The following is an 18,245-nucleotide window of genomic DNA, read 5'->3' on the forward strand; positions in this document are numbered from 1 at the left end:
ACAGAGTAGAGAAGCTCTAACTGACATCCTGAGTGAGTATACGTACAGCACTGCATGTTCATTTACATGGTCAGCATCACACTGAACTACAACCTGCAGATTGGACTGTTAAGAGCAATAGAGCTCACAAAAAGCTCCTAAAAATAAAGTTTCCAATACTGCAGTGTGGACATACAAAAATAAAGACTATAATTGATGCAGAGGTTTGTTCACAACTCACATCTGTCTATAATACTGGTTATAATACTGGTTCTCCAGTGGAGTGTTCTTTAGGGAAGCACAAGTGGTTCTTTTACGGCATAGCTTGAAACAACACTTCTTTATTTTTAGGACTTGGCTAAAAATAGTACTCCATGCTTGGCAATGTAAGAGTAACGATGAACAGCTAAACACCAGAGTAAAGAAGCAAACAGCGTCTTGTGGCAGGATGTGGATGGGCAGACATGATGAAAGAGCCACCAACTAGCAGGCAGCAAGAAGAACCATTTTCTGAAGTTATTAATGCACACTAGGCTTTCACGGCTGCCCCACATTTGGACTCATTTGAAGTGAACTTTCAGTGACCTTTTAGTTAGGAAAGTAAAGCTCTTTATGGACAAAAGGGGACGTTATTATATAACTTTGACTGAAAGTCTTAGAGATACCATACATACAGTCATGTCCATAAGTAATTGGACAGTAACATAATCTTGACTTGACTAGATCTTGTAAAGGGGTACCAAGGAAAGAATTTATTAGTATCTACTTCGGGTGCTTTTCGTGATTCTCCAGGTCTTATTGTTGTATTTCTGAGCTTGACAGCGAATTCCTTCTTTTTTAAAGAATGTACTACATTGGTGATTTAGCCTCTTTCACTTGCATTGACAGCTCTTTAGACTGCATATTGAAAGCACTTTTATCTCCTTAATATGTCATACAATAATGAGGGAACCTTTCGCACCTAGCTATGAAGCTGCTAATTGATGACCTGACTTTACATACATAAATAAAGGCAAGTAAATTCATAGCATAATGTCAAAGGAGTGTACTACACAGTCTGAATCAAATTCCTACAATTAAGCTCAGTTTACATTTTATTGTATTTACAGCAAAATAAGCATGACAGTAACATTAGTAAGCATTAGGAGAGCAACCAGACATTTACATTTACATTTTAAGGAAACATAGTTAAGTAGTAAACATAGTTAATTCATAGTTAAACTAATTATAAACATAGATTGTAATCACTTATACTTTACCTTTGCCTTGGAAGAACAGAATAACATACTGAAATTATTTTATTTATCACTAAAATTATTAAGACTCTTAAAACAAATCTGAATCTGCTGCTGTCTGCAGATTTCCAGTTCCACTTACTAATGCTCTCAACACAGTGTGCTTATAGAACACAGATTCTGAGATCTGTTTTCCCAGCATGTTTTGCAGCAGTGACAAAGCAGGAGCAGTGGAATGCTAATGTATATGGCATTCGTAATCCAGAAGGCAACCTGGTAGAGGATCCTCTCACAATATTCCACAGAGTGACGGGACTCGTAGTTTGGTTGATAAGCCATGTAAACAAAAACGCTTCCTGGAACAGAGTTTGGAATTGAATCAACAATGCTGATGTCACATGTCAATGAATGTATTGAGCACTTTCACTCTGAATTTGACTATTTGAATATTAAATTGAGGAACTTATTATTAATCATTAAAAGGTTTCTTCTTGAACTCAATGCACAATCTAAGGGGTGAAGGATACACAGTATTTTTGTCATTGATTGTACAAATAATTTTGAAATCCATTACTTTTCTGCCAGAGCTTCCGGCAGTCTACAGCGGGCCTTCATCAGGCCAACTGACAATTTCACATAGAGGATCTTTAAACTGCCACTCAACCCAAGTTCTTGTAACAGTTTGAATCTCAAAAGACTAGCTAAAATCCACTTCCTGTTACAACCAACTGTTTTCTGAATGTTATTTTAATCAACACCCCCCCCCCCTTTTGTCTAACCCATTGTATCTAAGTCTATTATATATAATTCTATTGGGAAAGGGCCAAGTACAAGCCCTTAGAGCTTTTCTGTAACTATTCCTTGACTATTTGATTTATTTTATTTTATTTATGAACTCAACTCTGAGTTTACTTAGAGACCCTTCCTAATACTAGTTTCTCATTTTGCTGTTCTCTCTTCCACAGTTCATATGCTTCTCCAACCCCATCCACTCTCCCCTGTTTGTGTTTTGCTTCAGACTTTCTTTTTAGGTTATATTTAGTTTTAATCCTCACTTCTCATGAGAATTTTCCGCTCATAATCTCTCTAAAAGTGACTTTCTTTCACTCTCACCTGTGATGAACCAGATAGAACAGAAAAGGAGGAGTAGGGAATTCAGAATTCGGCATGGAAGAATGGGGGAGCCGTCTGATGGGCGGCAATAAAAGATGGGGCATATTTGTAGACACAGACAGGCCACTCCTCCCACCAGCAGGTACATAGGAACCATTGGCTGCTTTGGGCAGTCAAAAATGTGTTTTGCCCCTTTAAGAGAAGAAAGGTGAATACAGTCAATCATGGTCAGATCTGCAGATGACAAGCGTCTGTGATAGTTGTCCAGAAGTTTGGAAATATTACAATGTGCATGAGTTAAGCAGTATTACTGTATGTGACAACTGCTTCTTCTGCATGTGAACGTAGGCTATATTCACTTACCTAAGCCAATGATGACAACAGGCAAAAGACTTAAAAGAATGCTTATTCTTACTGGAAGTATAGAAAGGGAGAAAATCTGAATTAGAAATAGGTTAAACATAAATAGATTAAATAGGACAGGTTATCCAATAATTTATGAAGGGCCAGATTTTAGACTTAAAACTAATGACTAGCTGTACCTATGTGCATGTGCACAGACCCACAGACACGGTCAATTTTCAAGTTTTGTTGTGTTACACGTACATACATTATATATATATATAGATATAGATATATACATACACATTCTATTAAATGTGGATGTAATGGGTCTTTGATGGGTGCAGTGTGATGGATTGGACTGATACACTGTACTACAGGCTATTCAACTGTTTAAGTTTTTAATACAGTCAAAGCATATTATAAGTTACCACATGCAAATTCAACAGTTATTCATTTTTATTATTCAGCAATTTCATCTTTGCCACATCAGTACGATCAAGCTCGTGCCTGGTCGGAGTTCCTGGTCAATTCGAGCGCACGGGTTCATTGCACAGCGCCCCTGCTGGTCGGAGCTCAAACAGCTTTACAGTGTTAAAATGTAAAAATGACAAAGACAAAATAATACTGAAATAATGATGTGGATGTGTAGTGTAGTAATAGCTTAAGTACAATTACTATAGTATCTGTTTCTGTATAAATCGCATTAAATGGTATAGTTTTAAAAACACATCTTAAACAGAGTATATTTAGTTTAATCTACACGTCACTGCGTATGAACGGCTCATGGAAAATGCAGTCAGAGAAGTTGGCATCCCTCCCTGGCTGTAGCCTTTTTTGGAGTAAAAAGACAGCTTGTTAGCAATAGCTAATTAGCTAGTTCAGTATATAAACCAGATTTATTTACGCGTTTGTCGGGTTTGTCTGACGGAGTGTGACTTTAAAGGCATCAATTGGGCAGTCATTGCTGTATTACTGTCACAGTGTTGCACTTTGCGGTTTAGCATAGCAGACGTGGCTGCACGGGAATTGTGTGTTGAAGCTAAATAGAGAGCTTGGTTAATTATCTGTTATTACCTGTACTTTTGTACAGTAGTTTGTTTCATCTTCATTGTTTCTTTGACTTATTTTGACATGTTAGAGCATGTTTTATGTTCAGCTATGTGAACTCTGACAGTTAGATGCTTTGGCAGTGAGGTGCGGCTCAGTTACACTAAATGAGTTACTGTTTAATGAGTCATTTGCCACTCGATTCATTGTATTGACTCACGTGAGGGTTTGTGGCTTATGCTTAAAAAAATTAGCTTGGCTGCGACCGAAATGGGTCACGTTTTTTTCTCATATTGTCCGAATCGTAAATTCTACCGTGTTTTAAAGCTCTACAATCTCCTGCAGTTTTCTAGTGAACATCGTAGCTGCAGCACATCAGTTGAATGTGGAGCAAAGTGCACTGGGAGTCTCTTTTAGGTAGTTTGAAGCTGAGCTCTATCCAAATCTTTGCTAAAAAAAAAAGCCCAAGAGTCCAGCTTTTGATGGTGGCTGGTTTTGGATGGTCTAAGCTGGTCTTTGATAAGTCAAGATGGCTGAAAGCTGGTCATCCCCTGTACTAATAAGCAAGCCCGGTCAACTCTCTAGAACAGTGTAGTGTTGCATTTAATGTTGGCAATGCCTGATCAGGCTAATCATGCTGGTCATGTTGGTCAACCAGTTGGATCATGCGGCACAAGGTGGGCGACCAGCTTGGTCATGCTGGTCAACTAGAGTAGGTTCTGTAGACCAGCTAAACCATCCAACTCAAACAAAAACATACTCTAAGCTGGTCCTAAGGTTGGCAACCATCTTAACCTGCTTGCCCACTTTGAGCTTTTAGATAATATAAATATAAATGAATTGCTTTAGGACGTTTATCACAGTGAAGTGACTCTGATGAGACACCAGTTTCCAATGCATTCCAGTGCCCTATACGTATATAAAAGCTAAAGCCTCACATAGCTGCCGCAAAAGCTAACGTACTGAACTGAACACTATTTAATGATGAATAAATATTAGTAAAGCATCATGTGTTTAGTCAGGTGTGCCTCCCTCAAAGCTAAACCAGTGTCTTTTTTAAATGGATTGTTAATAGTCTCAGCAGAGGACATGAGTTGTCAGTAGAATTTGCATGAACTCATTTAATTGTCATCATATCTGACTGTATGCAACTTGATGAAAAAGGGTCATGTTCATGAAGCAGCGCTGCATTAATATGTTCCTCTTACACAAACACAGAATGATTATATCATTAGAATAAAGACCTGAGAGGTACCAAGAACTAGTCCTCCTTTGGTCAACACCACAAAGTAGAATTGAGAAGCATGGGAGTGTTTGAGTAACAGTAACCACTCAAATCATTTGGAGCAGATCTGCCGAAAGTGATCTACTGGAAGTATAAACAATGCTGAACTCCGACCCTGCAGCCCCCCAGGGCTGATTGCTCCCAGGCTACGTCTGATTGATTAAGGGGTTTCCATAGTTAATGCTGTGTTTTAACAATGCAGGCAGAATGCTCTCCTACACATATGTCTCACTTGGTGTTTAGCAGGTAAAAACTGTTACATAGCTGAGCTGCCTTGAGGGAAAATAAGCAGATTAAAGACAGGGGTCCTGAATCAAGATAGTTACAGGATAATTACTGAAGAGCAGAGATTGAACAGTAAACACAGGACACAAAACATTATTTGCAAACAAACAGGAACAACCCAGTTCTGCATTTATAAAATGTAGCCTAACCTTAATGGTAACCATAGATAAAAAGGTTCATTCTTACTTCAGTATATAGTAGTTTTTGTTCCACATTGCCTGATTTTACTGATTTTACATTTCTCTGCTGCAGATCAGACAATGTGGAACAAAAACTACTGCATACATGATCTGTTTCTGATTTCTGTCACACATGACATTGCAAAAATGACTTTCCCCCCCTTTTTTAAGTAAAAGTGTTTTAAAAACACACACACCATGTTCCCCAAACCATTTGTGAAATTGTATGGACATTACACTCTGAAATCGGCCTATTTTGCGTTCATTGTTTTTGTAATGTCAGTATTTATGAATATCATGTTCAGCCTATGGCAGTTGAGATCTGCTCATGAACACTGAAGTTATAAGACATGTTTTAGCCTGAACTGCTTTTTGATTGACATTGGGAAGCCAAGCAGAGCAAAGATCATTTACACATATCAGCAACCCCAGAAAGGCTGGAAATTCAGCATGTAAAAATGTAACATTATAAGTGGACAAAAATAAAGTTCTTTAATGAAACCTGTGTTAATGCTACCATTTTTCTGATGTTCATGCCCATAAATATGTAACTGCAAGTGATTTATCTGCTGATGTGCTCATTTGTAAAACTTTGCCACACATTAAAACCTTCAGACTTTCACCTTTTGATATCTACAATAGAATACTTTTGCTTTTTGAATTTCGCTGTTGCCTTATAAATATTCGAAACTGCATCACCTTCCCTCTGCTCTGATATATGATATACATTCACTTGTCACTCTACACCCATACTCAGACTTTAAGTTAATGGGACAGTTCTGCATTTCAACAGCAAGTGAATTACAGCACTAAAAAACACAGTCAGCGGATACCTGAGCAGATTGATCCTCCATGAAAAAAGACAGTAGAGGCAAACCCCATCTTAAAGAGACCACTATGTCTGTATGGCACATAAAACAGAAAGATTAACATTCTGTCACAACAGAATCAGGCTATTCTTACTCATAATCAGCCAAACCTGTCAACGGATATAAACATGATCTGTGCTATATTTCAATTACTGATGCACTCTACATCGATGACATGTTAAAGTGGTTCTTAATGTAGTACAGCAGTATAGTTTGACATTTACTCACCTGTGGTCTGTAGAGCAAAAATGAAGGCAGTTCATCAGGGGTAGATGCTCAGTGTTGTCTTTCCACATAGAGATATGTATTCCTGTAAATGTCATTTACCACAAGTTCCAACTCCACCCACCAAAGATAGTTTATTAGTGACGGCTATTCAAGTCATGCAGCAAGCCAGTCAGACTAGTTGAGAACACACCTAAACTACCAAAGAGAAATGTCACACCTAAACTACCAAACTGTACATCAGTATGGTGAAAGCTTTATGGTGCAGTTTTAAAAGTATCTCTTCTCTTTGTACAGCATTTACACTTAGTAACGAAGACAATTCAGGCAACTATACCACTTGTTTGTTTGTTTTTCAGAATCTGGTGCAGTAGGTTTGAAATTCCTATGCTCATTGGCTGTCATTAGAAATCATCCAAATTTTGCATTAGGAAAGTGATAGCTGATATACAGTAACACCCCTGTAAATAGTTGGGTAGAAGATGACTTAATTTCCAAAAAGATATTACCATTACGACTAACCTGCACCAACTTTGCAGATCCCGGCTGCTGTTCATGTTAGCATCACTGCTCCAACCCTGCTTAGCCCAGCTGTTAGCATTGCAACCACCCTGCTCCAAACTCATGTATTGTGTCAGCATGTTGTTGAATGGTTGCTATGGTGTTGCTAAGTTGTTACTAAGGTATTCCAGGTGGTTGCTATGAAGTTGCTAAGTGTTTGCTAGGCAGTTGCTATGGTATCCAAGTTGGCTGCTCTTGTGTTCCTAAGTGGGTGCCATGGTATCATAGGTGGTTGCCATATTATTTCAGTTGCTATGTAAAAAAAGGCATGACCAACTAACAAGCTGTATACAAGCATCACACAATCAGACTAACCTGGAGTTGGAACAGTGACGATATCTTAAAAACAACAACAACAACAACAACAACAATAACAATAATAATAATAATAATAATAATAATACATGAACAGAATAGGTACTGCACATTTATCAACCCTCCTCCTTTGCTTAACATACACAAACACACCGACTGCCATATGAGACACTGTGAATGCTTTATTATTGCAGATAATATGAGATTATTACAATAAACACAACAGTGGCTGATTATGTGGAAGCGTATTTAATACCACAATGTACAAAAAAGTGGAACAGACATTGATTTACAAGTATTGTTAAATATTATGGCACAAAATGAAACAAATGACTAAATTAAATTTCTGTGGCATCCAGTTGCTTTAGAAGAAAGCTATTTCCTTAAAATGTTTATTATGGCAAAGTATAATGTATATACTTATGGCATTATAGAATATAATGTAATATTATATAATATATTCTTTTGTGCACTTGTCTGCTGGGTGAGTAGATGGAGTAGATCCACTCACTGCCTGGATAGTAGGGCAAGGACCATACCAAACACTCCACACACCACCAGATACACAGGGATGTAGTGCTGTTTAGGACACATCAGTATTTAGATACATCAACCGTTTTAAGAAGGGTGTCTTCCTCTGGGACCCTGCAAACTGCACTACTACACTACTCACAAGCCATGTTCTTGAGGTCCTCTGCCCTTCTAAAACTAGTAAATCTAGTCAATCTAAAAACGTGTAAATATATGGTCTACATCTTAAGGTTCTGAGGGCAAGGCTTGAGTCCTTTTCCAGACAGGGTAACATGAAACAGTACATGAAACATAACAGAAGTCATTTTATGCCACAGCACCTTTTTCAAAAGAGTCCATCTTTTGGTCCCAAACTCCCATTGTTAAAACACCATTGACAATTCTATGTAGTCAATGGCAGTTTGGCAATAAACCTAGTTTTTCTTGTTAAAATCCAATACACGCCCCATATGCAGCCATGCCAGACCAGAGTTCATGTACCTTTTACTTCAAACTTGACATTCGCCATGCATGTGTGTTAAGGAGGAGGGAAATGGTCAACAGCAACAGCTAATTTTCGCATGCATGTCAGTTTAGGAGTGTTCTCCCAGTGTTTTGGTGTACATTCAGCTCATGTAGTGAAGAAACGCTATTCACTAGAAATGACCAGTGCAGTTCAGACACTCAGAAACATGGCTTGTACTCAAAAGTACCCTAATAACGTTTTAGTTAGTTCAGGAGGAATTCAAGTCTGAAACCACCAGCATTTCCATGGATGTTAGGAGGCTAGGTGATCGGCTACACTAGTCTTGCACTTGTGGATAGTTTGTGGGTATTCACTTTCGAATTGCACCCACACATAGACAAATGAGTGCACAGCACCCTGCCACCAAAAGTCCTGCTAATATAATGTATGACACTGTGGTGATCCAGAACGCAAGCAGGTAGAGTGTCTTATTGCAGTAGGGCTCTCCAGGCACAGTCGAGTTGTAGTTGGGTGGGTAAATGGAGTAGATCCACACACTGCCTGTAAAAAGAATTTCCCTTTACATTTAATGCTGCTTTTCCATGCCAGTCACACCAGCAAGCAATTGTTCAATCTTATGTCTGTGCAGATGTTTTTGGCACCTGTAAAAATGAGCTTATTATCTTCACAGCAAGTGTTTCTTTACTCACTAAACCACTAATATTAATACAAATATAAATAACATTCATAAAAAAGTTATCTTTAATCACTGACTAATAGGTTTGTCTTTGTCTCTCTCTGTCTTTGTCTTCTCCTCACAATTATCTTACCAGTGATGGACCAGCAGAACATGAAGGCAGACAGCAGGCCATTGCAGAAATAGCAAAGTTTATCTGGACAACATGTCAGGCAGGAGAGCAGTGCAAGGACTATACCAAACACTCCACTCACCACCAGATACACAGGGATGTATTGCTGTTTAGGACACTCATTTAGATACATCACACCTGGGAAAATGTGAAGTGTGGAAACAAAATACAGTGTTCCAACATGGTTTCAACACAAGCAAATGTTGAAAAACACTTAAAAAAACAATGTGAATTTATTAACATCAGTCCAGTTTTTAATTAACATTTAATGGAAATACATGTCATAGGCCATAGTTGTGAGGAAAAACAGTGATGTCAATCTACTTTTTAGATTGATCATAGAGCAGATTTAAGATGTTGCCATAAAGACAGATTAAATATTACTCACCTATAGTAATCTGAGCAATAGGTACAGCCAGCATTGGTAGTTTAATGACCACTGTGGTTAAATAATAAAAAATAAAAATAATACATACTTTTAGTGACATTTAAAGTAACATTATCCTTTTAATGAAGCCTCAGTTCCTTAGTGTCTGTAGTGCATACTTTGTTCGATGTCTCCCTGAAAAGTAATCAGATTAGTCTGAATTACGAATTACACCTTGTTTTTTTTATGTTGTGTCTCGTTATATGAAAAGATTTACCCTCAAATCTCAAATCTCAAAATTCATGTAAGAAAAAATTCTGTGATACAAAATTATTAACAGAAAAAGCTGTTTCCTCAAGTCTTCTGAAAGCTCCAAATTTGCAGAGATGAAGATAACGCCTTAATGAGGATACAGATGACTAACAAATTTTTACAGCGCTGAAGAAAGAAGGAAATTTGTGAAGCCACAGTCAAGCCAACAATCACTTTGATGAAGGTACCGAGTTCAGTAACTGAGAGTGAAATGATGGTGCACCAGTTATGTCAAGAGCTCTGCAAACAGCTGGTATATGTGGGAGAGTGGCTAGAAAGAAGAAATGTAATGAGTGACACAAACCTAGCAAACTGCAGCATCATGTTGTGGGGATGTTTTTCCTCAGGGAGGACTAAGGATGGTACAAAATACAGGGTGATACTTTAAGACAACCTTCTTAGTCTGCTAATATAACAAAACTTGAGAGATGCTTCACCTTTCAACAGGACAGAGATACCAAGCTCACAGCCAAATCAGAATAGAAAAAGTTGAACAAAAGATGGTTTTACAGTCCAGATCTCAATCCAACCAACAATCTACAGCAGAAAACTGGCATCCTCAAACATCATCCAAACAACCTGGAGCAAAACTGCTATGAAGAATGGACAACAGTCAAACTGTGTGAAGCTGGTAGACGATTAAATCTGTTATTGCAACAAAAGGGGGACCAAATCTTAAAGAGGTTGAATATCTATGCAAGCAGCATTCTCAGATTTATTTTTTTATATTTTAAAGATCTGCAGACAAAATGATTTTTGACCTTGAATTTATTTTAAGAGTATATTGGTTTGCAATAAAATATTAAGCTAGAGTGAGTTGTGTGAGGGTCATTTGTAATCCAGACAAATCTGATGACTTTTGTTGATAAACATTTCAACAAGGTACTGCATATTGTTTATATGAGAACAGCACCTAATATTTTACGATATTAACAGAGCTTGATACACACAGTATGTACTGTTTTTATTGTCTAGTTTGAGAATACTCACATGAGCACGGTAGGCAGATTATTTGTCTCAAACTTGCGTCATCCATGCTGAATGGTATTTGGTATCTGTCCACCTACACAGGGAGATCAAGAGCTCAATCACTGCCCAGACACTTATCAAACGTCTATCAGCAGTTTTTCACAGAAACTCATTTTCAGTACACGTGGGACACGTTGTTGTTGACTTTCACATGCTATTTATCTGTTGCTAATAGGTGGAATGTGGTTGGTAGCACAGCTTTAGGAATGTGAACCTTCAGCCTTGTCAGGGTACATCACATTTTAGTGCTTTCCTGAACAGTACACAAGCTGTGAAAAGTTCAGCTCTGTCTTAAAGCAACTCTAAACCATACTGTGATCATGCAAAATCAATCAGCATTATAATATAAATACAAGTTTAGTTTGCCATTCATTTAAATTAATTACAGATGAAACAGTAATAGTTAAATAAATCGATTTGTGTTTCAACTGAGTTGCATTCTGACTTGTGGAAGTAAATAATACATTTACAGAGACACAATGTCAAAATGTTTGTGCACACCTTTTTAATGAATGTATGCAGCTGTTTTAAGTTGAACCCATTGCTGACACAACACAGCATGTCTAGTCCATGTTCAGAAGTATAACCAGTACAATAGGACTCTCTAATAAACCTGAACTTGTTGGCATCATGCAAAATGGCAGGAGTGGGATAGAGGGGTCCCAGCCTCCCAGCATTGAGCTGTGGAACTGTGTTCTCTGGAATGATGGTGCTCCAGCCAATCATTTTGGGATGAGATGAGAAGTTGGGGATGAGATTGAGTGGTGATCATCCAATATCCTGACCTCAACAATGCTTTTGTTGCTAAATGCAATTAAATCATTAAACAAGTAGAAAGCCCTCACTGGACAGTAGAAGAAGTTACTCCAATAAAAGCAGGATAAACTCTTTTTTTAATACCTTGATTTCAGAAGAAACAATTAACAAGCAGGTGTCCTGGTTTCTAGCACCAGGTCTAGCATTGGCATATAACCATGACTTATTATTATAATCACTTAAAGATGTACTGTGTTGCTATTTGTTTTTTCATCAATGAGGTTATGTGGGTTTGATGGGTTACCCAATATTCCTTAATGTTTTAGCTGGTGAAGTGGAAATCAAGTCTGGGCCCACCGATGGTCCCATGGATTTAAGAGGCTAACTAATCAGCTGCACTAGTTTTTCAGATATGAAGAAGCATGAAAGTCAAATGTATAGAAACATAATTGGCAAGGAAAAGAAAGAAGTGGCATTTGAAATGTGTAAAGTAAAAAATGTTTTTCAACAAGCACTAATACTATTTACTATGTGTAAAGTACAAATTTCCCAAATTACTTCATAAGTACAGTAAGAAAGTAAAGTATTCCTGAACAGCTGTAGACTGGCTATTCTTTAGCTTACATCTCTATGACTGTGTTTAAAAATTATGTTAGTAACTACCACAATAGCCGTGCACTCACACATAAACACAATAACCTTTTCCCCCAACATTTAGCATATAAAAGGCAATGACACACCTACCAGTGGTTGCTTTGTCAGACGTAGCTTGTGCTTTCTGTCTAACTCAAATTAGACTAAGGGATATTTGAACAGATCTCTGAAGCTTCTTCAGCTTCTTTTGTGACTGCAGTTCTGACATGCCTCTTCGCATAGACAAGCTGCTTTACTAGATTAACAGGTTTTTTTTTCCAGAACAGATAAAAAAAACTATCATAAATTCACAGCATATTCATGACATTCTTTTAAAAAAACATGAACATGTAATTGTACCTTAATCCAAGTGCAATCAAAAGTACAAAGGTAAACACACATGTAAAAAAAAAAGACAAACGTAAGTATATCATGGCAACTCTGGTTGGACATTTACACTGATTATACATGAATGCAATATTGAACTCTTTTCCCTATAATAGTGCTCTATATAGTGATCTGGATTTTAACAGGGAATAGAGCACAGTTTTGAGGACAGGTAAATAAGTTTGTTAGACAACACAGGTCCAAGGTCACAAGCACCCCACTACCACATGCTTTCTTTTGACATTTGTTTTCCATTGGCAAGTTCAGATGTTACATTTTGTGGTTTGCTCTTTGGAAAGGTCATTGTCATGAGTTTGTGTACATTTATTTTTTATTTTTTATATGGGTGTACTCCACAAAGTTAACCCTTTTCAGGTACAGGTAGGAGAGTGTGTTGTCGCAAGGGAGTAACAATGAAATAAATACCAGAGTATACCAGAGCTTTCTATAAATGGTGCCTGCATGTTATCTTGTGAGCATCTGACTTTCTATTGAATGCAATTACGATTGATATAATACATGTATGTAGTCCAATAGATGGCACTAATCTTTTATTTACAGAACTGATAATGAAGATGTAGATGCTCAGTAGATACTCTATAAGGCAATGTCAGAAGAGTATCTCAAAGTAGCTAGCATGTTGGCATTGTGGAACAGTAGACATCATGATTTTGTAATTACAGCTCAAAATGACAAGAATGTCTACTTAACCATATAGGCCTTATGTTTATTTTCTGTTATTAATCAGAATTATTTGGTAACAGTTTGTACATTTTGTTAAATTGAAATGTGGGCCTGTGTACATAGTTTGAAAAGAGTTTAAGGAGTTTAATATTTTGTAGCAACTGCATGCCTCAAAGCATACCAAAACTATTTACTTAAAAGCAAACTGTTACTTATGGCATAGTCCATAAATGAACAACAGGCTTTGCAATCATCAGAATTATCCATTTCAGCGAGATTTAGTCTATGTATCAATCTGAACAGAGGTTGTTTAAATATCACCTGTTTTTATTTTATTTGTTATACCATCTGACCTGGTAAACATTATGGTTATGTGACAAAGATATGAAATGCATCCAAACCTTGCCTTTCTCATGAAAAGATCCAAAAATAACTGCATTTAAAATGACTTTATATATCACTTTATATAATATTGTGAATGCCTGTCATTTGCCGTAACAATTGGCCACATTTTTTGTTTGTTTGTTTGATCAGTTCAATTAATTTTATCTTTGCGGTTTATACTGTTGATATCAGAGTAATTGGGAAATTGCTTAGTGTTTGAAATATGTTGAGTTCTCCTCAAGACATTATTTAAAGCCAGTAATCTGCAGTTTAAGTATCAAGTATTTGCTCTGTTAGGAACTCTTCTTTGCCTTTGTCATGTTGCATTAAGAACCCACTAAAATATAAGTGCTTTAATGGGATAACAGAAGGATAAAGCTAAAACACTGCACATGCAGTCCAAGACAAGAACCATCTTAGAGCAACAGCTTTACTCACACTATTCTCACTCTTGCTGCATAACCTCTAAGTATTTTAACAATCCGGCTAATCCACATTTGCACTGCACTTATACACAAAAACATAGGTGCCAAGAACCCTGCCACCAACAGTCCTGCTAACATAATGTTGATCACTGTGGTGGTCCAGAATGCAAACAGGTAGACGGTCTCATTGCAGTAGAGCTCTCCATGGACAGTTGAGTTGTAGTTTGGGGGATAAATAGAGTAGATCCACACACTGCCTATAAAAGACAGTGAAGAAAACATTTAAATGTATGAATTATTTCTCTTTTACATTAAATGGCATATTTTCATCACAAAAAGACTGTTCTATCTCTCCAAAGCTTTCCTCGTGGGAGTATGATATTATTTATAGTTATCATCAACAGCTGGTTTAGTAAATCAGTGCTGAATGATGTTAAATCAGGTGAGCTGTCTGAAGGCGTCCAGAAGAACCATGCTTTGGTTCTAGCTTACAAGATCTCAACTACTTTCTTCAACAAAAGAAATTCTCATTTCTTTGTACTGTATTTATGTTTATCTGCATCTATTTAAGCACACTTTTATACATTTTCTACGTTTGTATAATATGAATGTATTTTTTATCTTTATTGTTAATATACTAGTCTCTCTCTCACCCACTCTCCCTCCACCCATCTCACACCCCCTGATTGTCTCACCACTGATGAACCAGCAGATTATGAAGGCAAACACCAGGCCATTCCAGACATAGCAGAGTATATTCTGAGAACAGGGCAGGCAGGAGAACAGGGCAAGCAAACCAAACACTCCAAGCACCACCAGATACAGAGGGATGTAGTGCTGTTCAGGACACTCACTTAAATACACTGCACCTGGGAGAAAGAAATGTGAAAGCAGTGAAAGCTCAAGGTGTCGGTTTACACCTGGCACTAACATGGGTTTTGTAATCGGATAATATCTAGATATTGACTGGATTCTGTTTACATTTGTCACTAACAAGCATCTCCAGATGCGACCAGATGATATTCGATTGTACTTTCCCATGTAATAAAAAACTCACTCATCAACGTGTGCATCATTTTCGTTTTACTTCCTGTAAACAACAATTTCTCATCATGGTCCTCCTCTAGGAGACTGTCAACAATTTGGAGTACCGGTGGAGGTTCTACAATGCCATTCTAAAAGTTTTTTTAAATGCTTCAAACTCTTGGTATAACTTAAAATGTTATATGCAGAAATGATTAATTACAGGTGTTGAAAATGTGTAGTATATCATGCTTAAAAAATAAATTACTTGTTAGTATTACCCAACCTGGCCATGTTAGCAGTTGTTGCACAGTTATTTTATTATTTTTTAATTATTTATTATTTTATAAAATTGTGGACAGTGGAAAGACTTCTATTTTTTTTCAAATCCCTTCTCAGATTTATATGCATCTACAACCTTGTTTCTAAAGGCATTAGAGAGCTACATTAGAGAGCTACCTTTAATAGAGGTCCATGACATATGCCAGGCCATATGTGAGTGGTGTGGAATAACAGTAATGTGAACATTTTTTTAGATTGATTATAAATCAGATTTAAGCTGTTGTCACAAAAACAGAGATCATGTTACTCACCTATTACAATCTGAGCAATTGGTACAGGCACAAATAGTAGTTCGGTGAGCACTGTGGTTTTGAAAAAAAAACACAAAATATATGTTTAGAGATATTTAGAATTACACATATATACGAAATATATATAGTCTTTCTGAAAAGTAATCAGATTAGTCTGAATTACAAATGACACTTAATTATTAGCACACAAAAATGCTCAGGAAGGGCTGGGAATTTTCTTCAAATTGTACAATGGATGGTGCAAAATACAGGGCGGTACCTTAAGACAACAACAACAAAAAAAACGGTTTTGATCGTCTAGTTTGAGAATACTCACATAAGAATGGTAGGGTCATTTTTTCTCCCATATCTGTGTCATCCATACTAGCTAGCTAAATGGTATTTGGTATCTGTCCACCTACACCGGGAGATCAAGAGCTCAGACACAGCCCATACACTTATCAAACATCCACCAGCATTTTTTATGGAAACTCATTTACTGTACAAGTGAAGATGTGGAACATGTTGTTGTTGACTGCCACGTGCCATTTATATGTTGCTAAGTGTGCTTGGCTGGGGCGTGTTTTAAACCTCCATACACACGAACTGACTTCTGAATTAAAGTTAGTATTAAAGTTTTAAAAACTTTGTGCTGCTCATTAAATGATATTAGACCGTTATGTTGCTTAACAACGAACCACGCTCAAATTCCAACTTTACATTTAGACAGAAAAATGGCCAATGTCCTCTATACTATAATGCCCTAAAATGTAAATAAGGCGTTTCAGTCACAGCCCAAGGTTAGATCCAAGTACTAGCTAGAGATAGCTACACCACTGAACACTAGCTACTATAACGCTAATAAAGCAGCATAATAATGTATTATATTTTTATAGTTAACAAATAAGCCAGCATGAGTTATTTAATATATGCACATATCTAAAAAATAATCTTTTTTTTTTTTCTGTGGCTGTAAGCCTGTTCTGTTTTTTACTGAAATGTTAACAGCCGTAATGAGTGTTGGCATCCTCTGCCAATAACTGTGTTCGACCTGTGCGACAACCATGAGTCACCCAACCACTTCCTCTGTCCCCCAAGGTGTTACCGGGGAAGAGTCTGGCTCAATGCCTTACAGTGGAACCACGTCTACGTCTTACAATATATATTTTTGTTGCCATTATTGTGTAAATTGTTTTTTTCCAAACTGTTTTTTACTTGTTAAATCTTTCTTCTTTTTCTCACTATTATTATTATTATTATTATTATTATTATTAAATAATAATTTATATTTGTACTATTATACACAAACATCAAATATATATTCTCATTTTATGTTATTACTATCATTTTAAGTTTGTAATAATGCATATATTTAAATTGCTTCAAATTGTTTATGAAACACAGCATGTTTGATAGGGACCATGTATTTACATATTTTATTCACTCTGTGTTTTGGAACAAGTTAATTTTATGTGTTTTCTCAGGATGATTTGTTATTAATTTCATTATAATGGCATTTCCAACACTGCTGGATTGTTTTAAGATTTTAATAATAAAACTACAGAAAAACAAAGTGAATAAAATATTTAAATCATTGCAGGAACCATCACTGATATGGGATGTTGAATAAGGACAATGTGACTCCTCTCAAAATCCATATCAAGCAATCAGTCAACAGTGTGAGGGTAGCCTGCTTAAAAGCTGACAAAAAGAAGAGTAGACGCCTATAGGCTATGATCAGACTGCCAGCCCAAATCCAATTTTTGCCAAATCTAGACTGTATCCAGCCTGATTTTTGTAGCCTGAACAGCCAAAAACCACATGAAATCCAATTTTTGTAAATCGAATTCAAACCGCATTTGCCTTAGTGAGGAGGGAAGGGTTAAGGAAAGGCCGACAGTCACCGCTCACCCTCCACAGGTGTAACTGTTTAACCACTGGAATCAGATTAGGACCACTGACCAATGAAAGTCCTTGCAGGAGTAATTAGGGGAGGAGTCTACTTTTTAAAGGGGAGAAGACCGGTTTTTTGGAAAGCGAAGGCTGCTATGATTGTAATTGGGCTTTGTTTTATGTATATTCTCCTGTTGATTCTTGTGTTGAGGTGTGCTTTTGTTGGGTGCTCTACTGGTACATTCCCTGCAGGACACAGTACATCATCTAGGACTCTTCTCTGTTTAGTTCTCTAGACTAGAGGAAGTTTCCAGCGGTTTGGTTTATTTACTTGGTTGCCAAAGTGGGCATCTTCATTAAAATCTCATGTTCATCCCTCTGTTCTCTGGCTTTATTGGTTCTAACTTGTGAAATGCCGCACGTTGATCTCACTGCACACTGGACGCGAAGTGGCTTCCTAACAGCAGAATTCTACTAAACGGATGTGAGCTTCCTAA

At 37.0% G+C, this 18,245-nt stretch overlaps 3 protein-coding genes across 3 annotated transcripts; all 3 read right to left on the reverse strand.

Moving 5' to 3' along the window:
• Window positions 1-1,364: 1,364 nt before the first annotated feature.
• On the reverse strand, window positions 1,365-6,350 carry LOC140561588 (transmembrane protein 272-like). Its single transcript, XM_072686812.1, has 4 exons — window positions 6,302-6,350; window positions 2,691-2,741; window positions 2,328-2,519; window positions 1,365-1,570 (listed from the first exon to the last, which is right to left on the reverse strand). Exons 1-4 carry the CDS (start codon window positions 6,348-6,350, stop codon window positions 1,365-1,367), a joined length of 498 nt encoding a protein of 165 aa, XP_072542913.1.
• A 2,429-nt stretch (window positions 6,351-8,779) lies between these two features.
• LOC140561587 (transmembrane protein 272-like) lies at window positions 8,780-11,108 on the reverse strand. The gene is made up of 4 exons (XM_072686811.1): window positions 10,953-11,108; window positions 9,672-9,722; window positions 9,245-9,421; window positions 8,780-8,975 (listed from the first exon to the last, which is right to left on the reverse strand). The coding sequence occupies exons 1-4, from the start codon at window positions 10,996-10,998 to the stop codon at window positions 8,785-8,787; spliced, it is 465 nt and encodes a 154-aa protein (XP_072542912.1). The 5' UTR covers window positions 10,999-11,108; the 3' UTR covers window positions 8,780-8,784.
• Window positions 11,109-13,937: 2,829 nt separating this feature from the next.
• LOC140561586 (transmembrane protein 272-like) lies at window positions 13,938-16,275 on the reverse strand. Its single transcript, XM_072686810.1, has 4 exons — window positions 16,193-16,275; window positions 15,877-15,927; window positions 14,956-15,129; window positions 13,938-14,517 (listed from the first exon to the last, which is right to left on the reverse strand). The coding sequence occupies exons 1-4, from the start codon at window positions 16,236-16,238 to the stop codon at window positions 14,270-14,272; spliced, it is 519 nt and encodes a 172-aa protein (XP_072542911.1). The 5' UTR covers window positions 16,239-16,275; the 3' UTR covers window positions 13,938-14,269.
• Between the last annotated feature and the right edge of the window lie 1,970 nt (window positions 16,276-18,245).

The sequence above is a fragment of the Salminus brasiliensis genome, chromosome 9 (genome assembly GCF_030463535.1).
Source record: "Salminus brasiliensis chromosome 9, fSalBra1.hap2, whole genome shotgun sequence".
NCBI lineage: Eukaryota > Metazoa > Chordata > Actinopteri > Characiformes > Bryconidae > Salminus > Salminus brasiliensis.

What these genes read in the sequence shown, in the direction of transcription:
- LOC140561588 (XM_072686812.1), bottom strand. Translation starts at nt 6,350, where the DNA reads ATGGGGTTTGCCTCTACTGTCTTTTTTCATGGAGGATCAATCTGCTCA. An exon ending in TGTTGTCATCATTGGCTTAG is followed by an intron (nt 2,520 to 2,690) that starts GTAAGTGAATAT and finishes CTTCTCTTAAAG; the next exon opens with GGGCAAAACACATTTTTGAC. An exon ending in TTCTATCTGGTTCATCACAG is followed by an intron (nt 1,571 to 2,327) that starts GTGAGAGTGAAA and finishes ACTCTGTTCCAG; the next exon opens with GAAGCGTTTTTGTTTACATG.
- LOC140561587 (XM_072686811.1), bottom strand. Translation starts at nt 10,998, where the DNA reads ATGGATGACGCAAGTTTGAGACAAATAATCTGCCTACCGTGCTCAT. An exon ending in AATCTGCCTACCGTGCTCAT is followed by an intron (nt 9,723 to 10,952) that starts GTGAGTATTCTC and finishes ATTTAACCACAG; the next exon opens with TGGTCATTAAACTACCAATG. An exon ending in TATTGCTCAGATTACTATAG is followed by an intron (nt 9,422 to 9,671) that starts GTGAGTAATATT and finishes ACATTTTCCCAG; the next exon opens with GTGTGATGTATCTAAATGAG.
- LOC140561586 (XM_072686810.1), bottom strand. Translation starts at nt 16,238, where the DNA reads ATGGATGACACAGATATGGGAGAAAAAATGACCCTACCATTCTTAT. An exon ending in AATGACCCTACCATTCTTAT is followed by an intron (nt 15,928 to 16,192) that starts GTGAGTATTCTC and finishes TCAAAACCACAG; the next exon opens with TGCTCACCGAACTACTATTT. An exon ending in AATTGCTCAGATTGTAATAG is followed by an intron (nt 15,130 to 15,876) that starts GTGAGTAACATG and finishes TCTTTCTCCCAG; the next exon opens with GTGCAGTGTATTTAAGTGAG.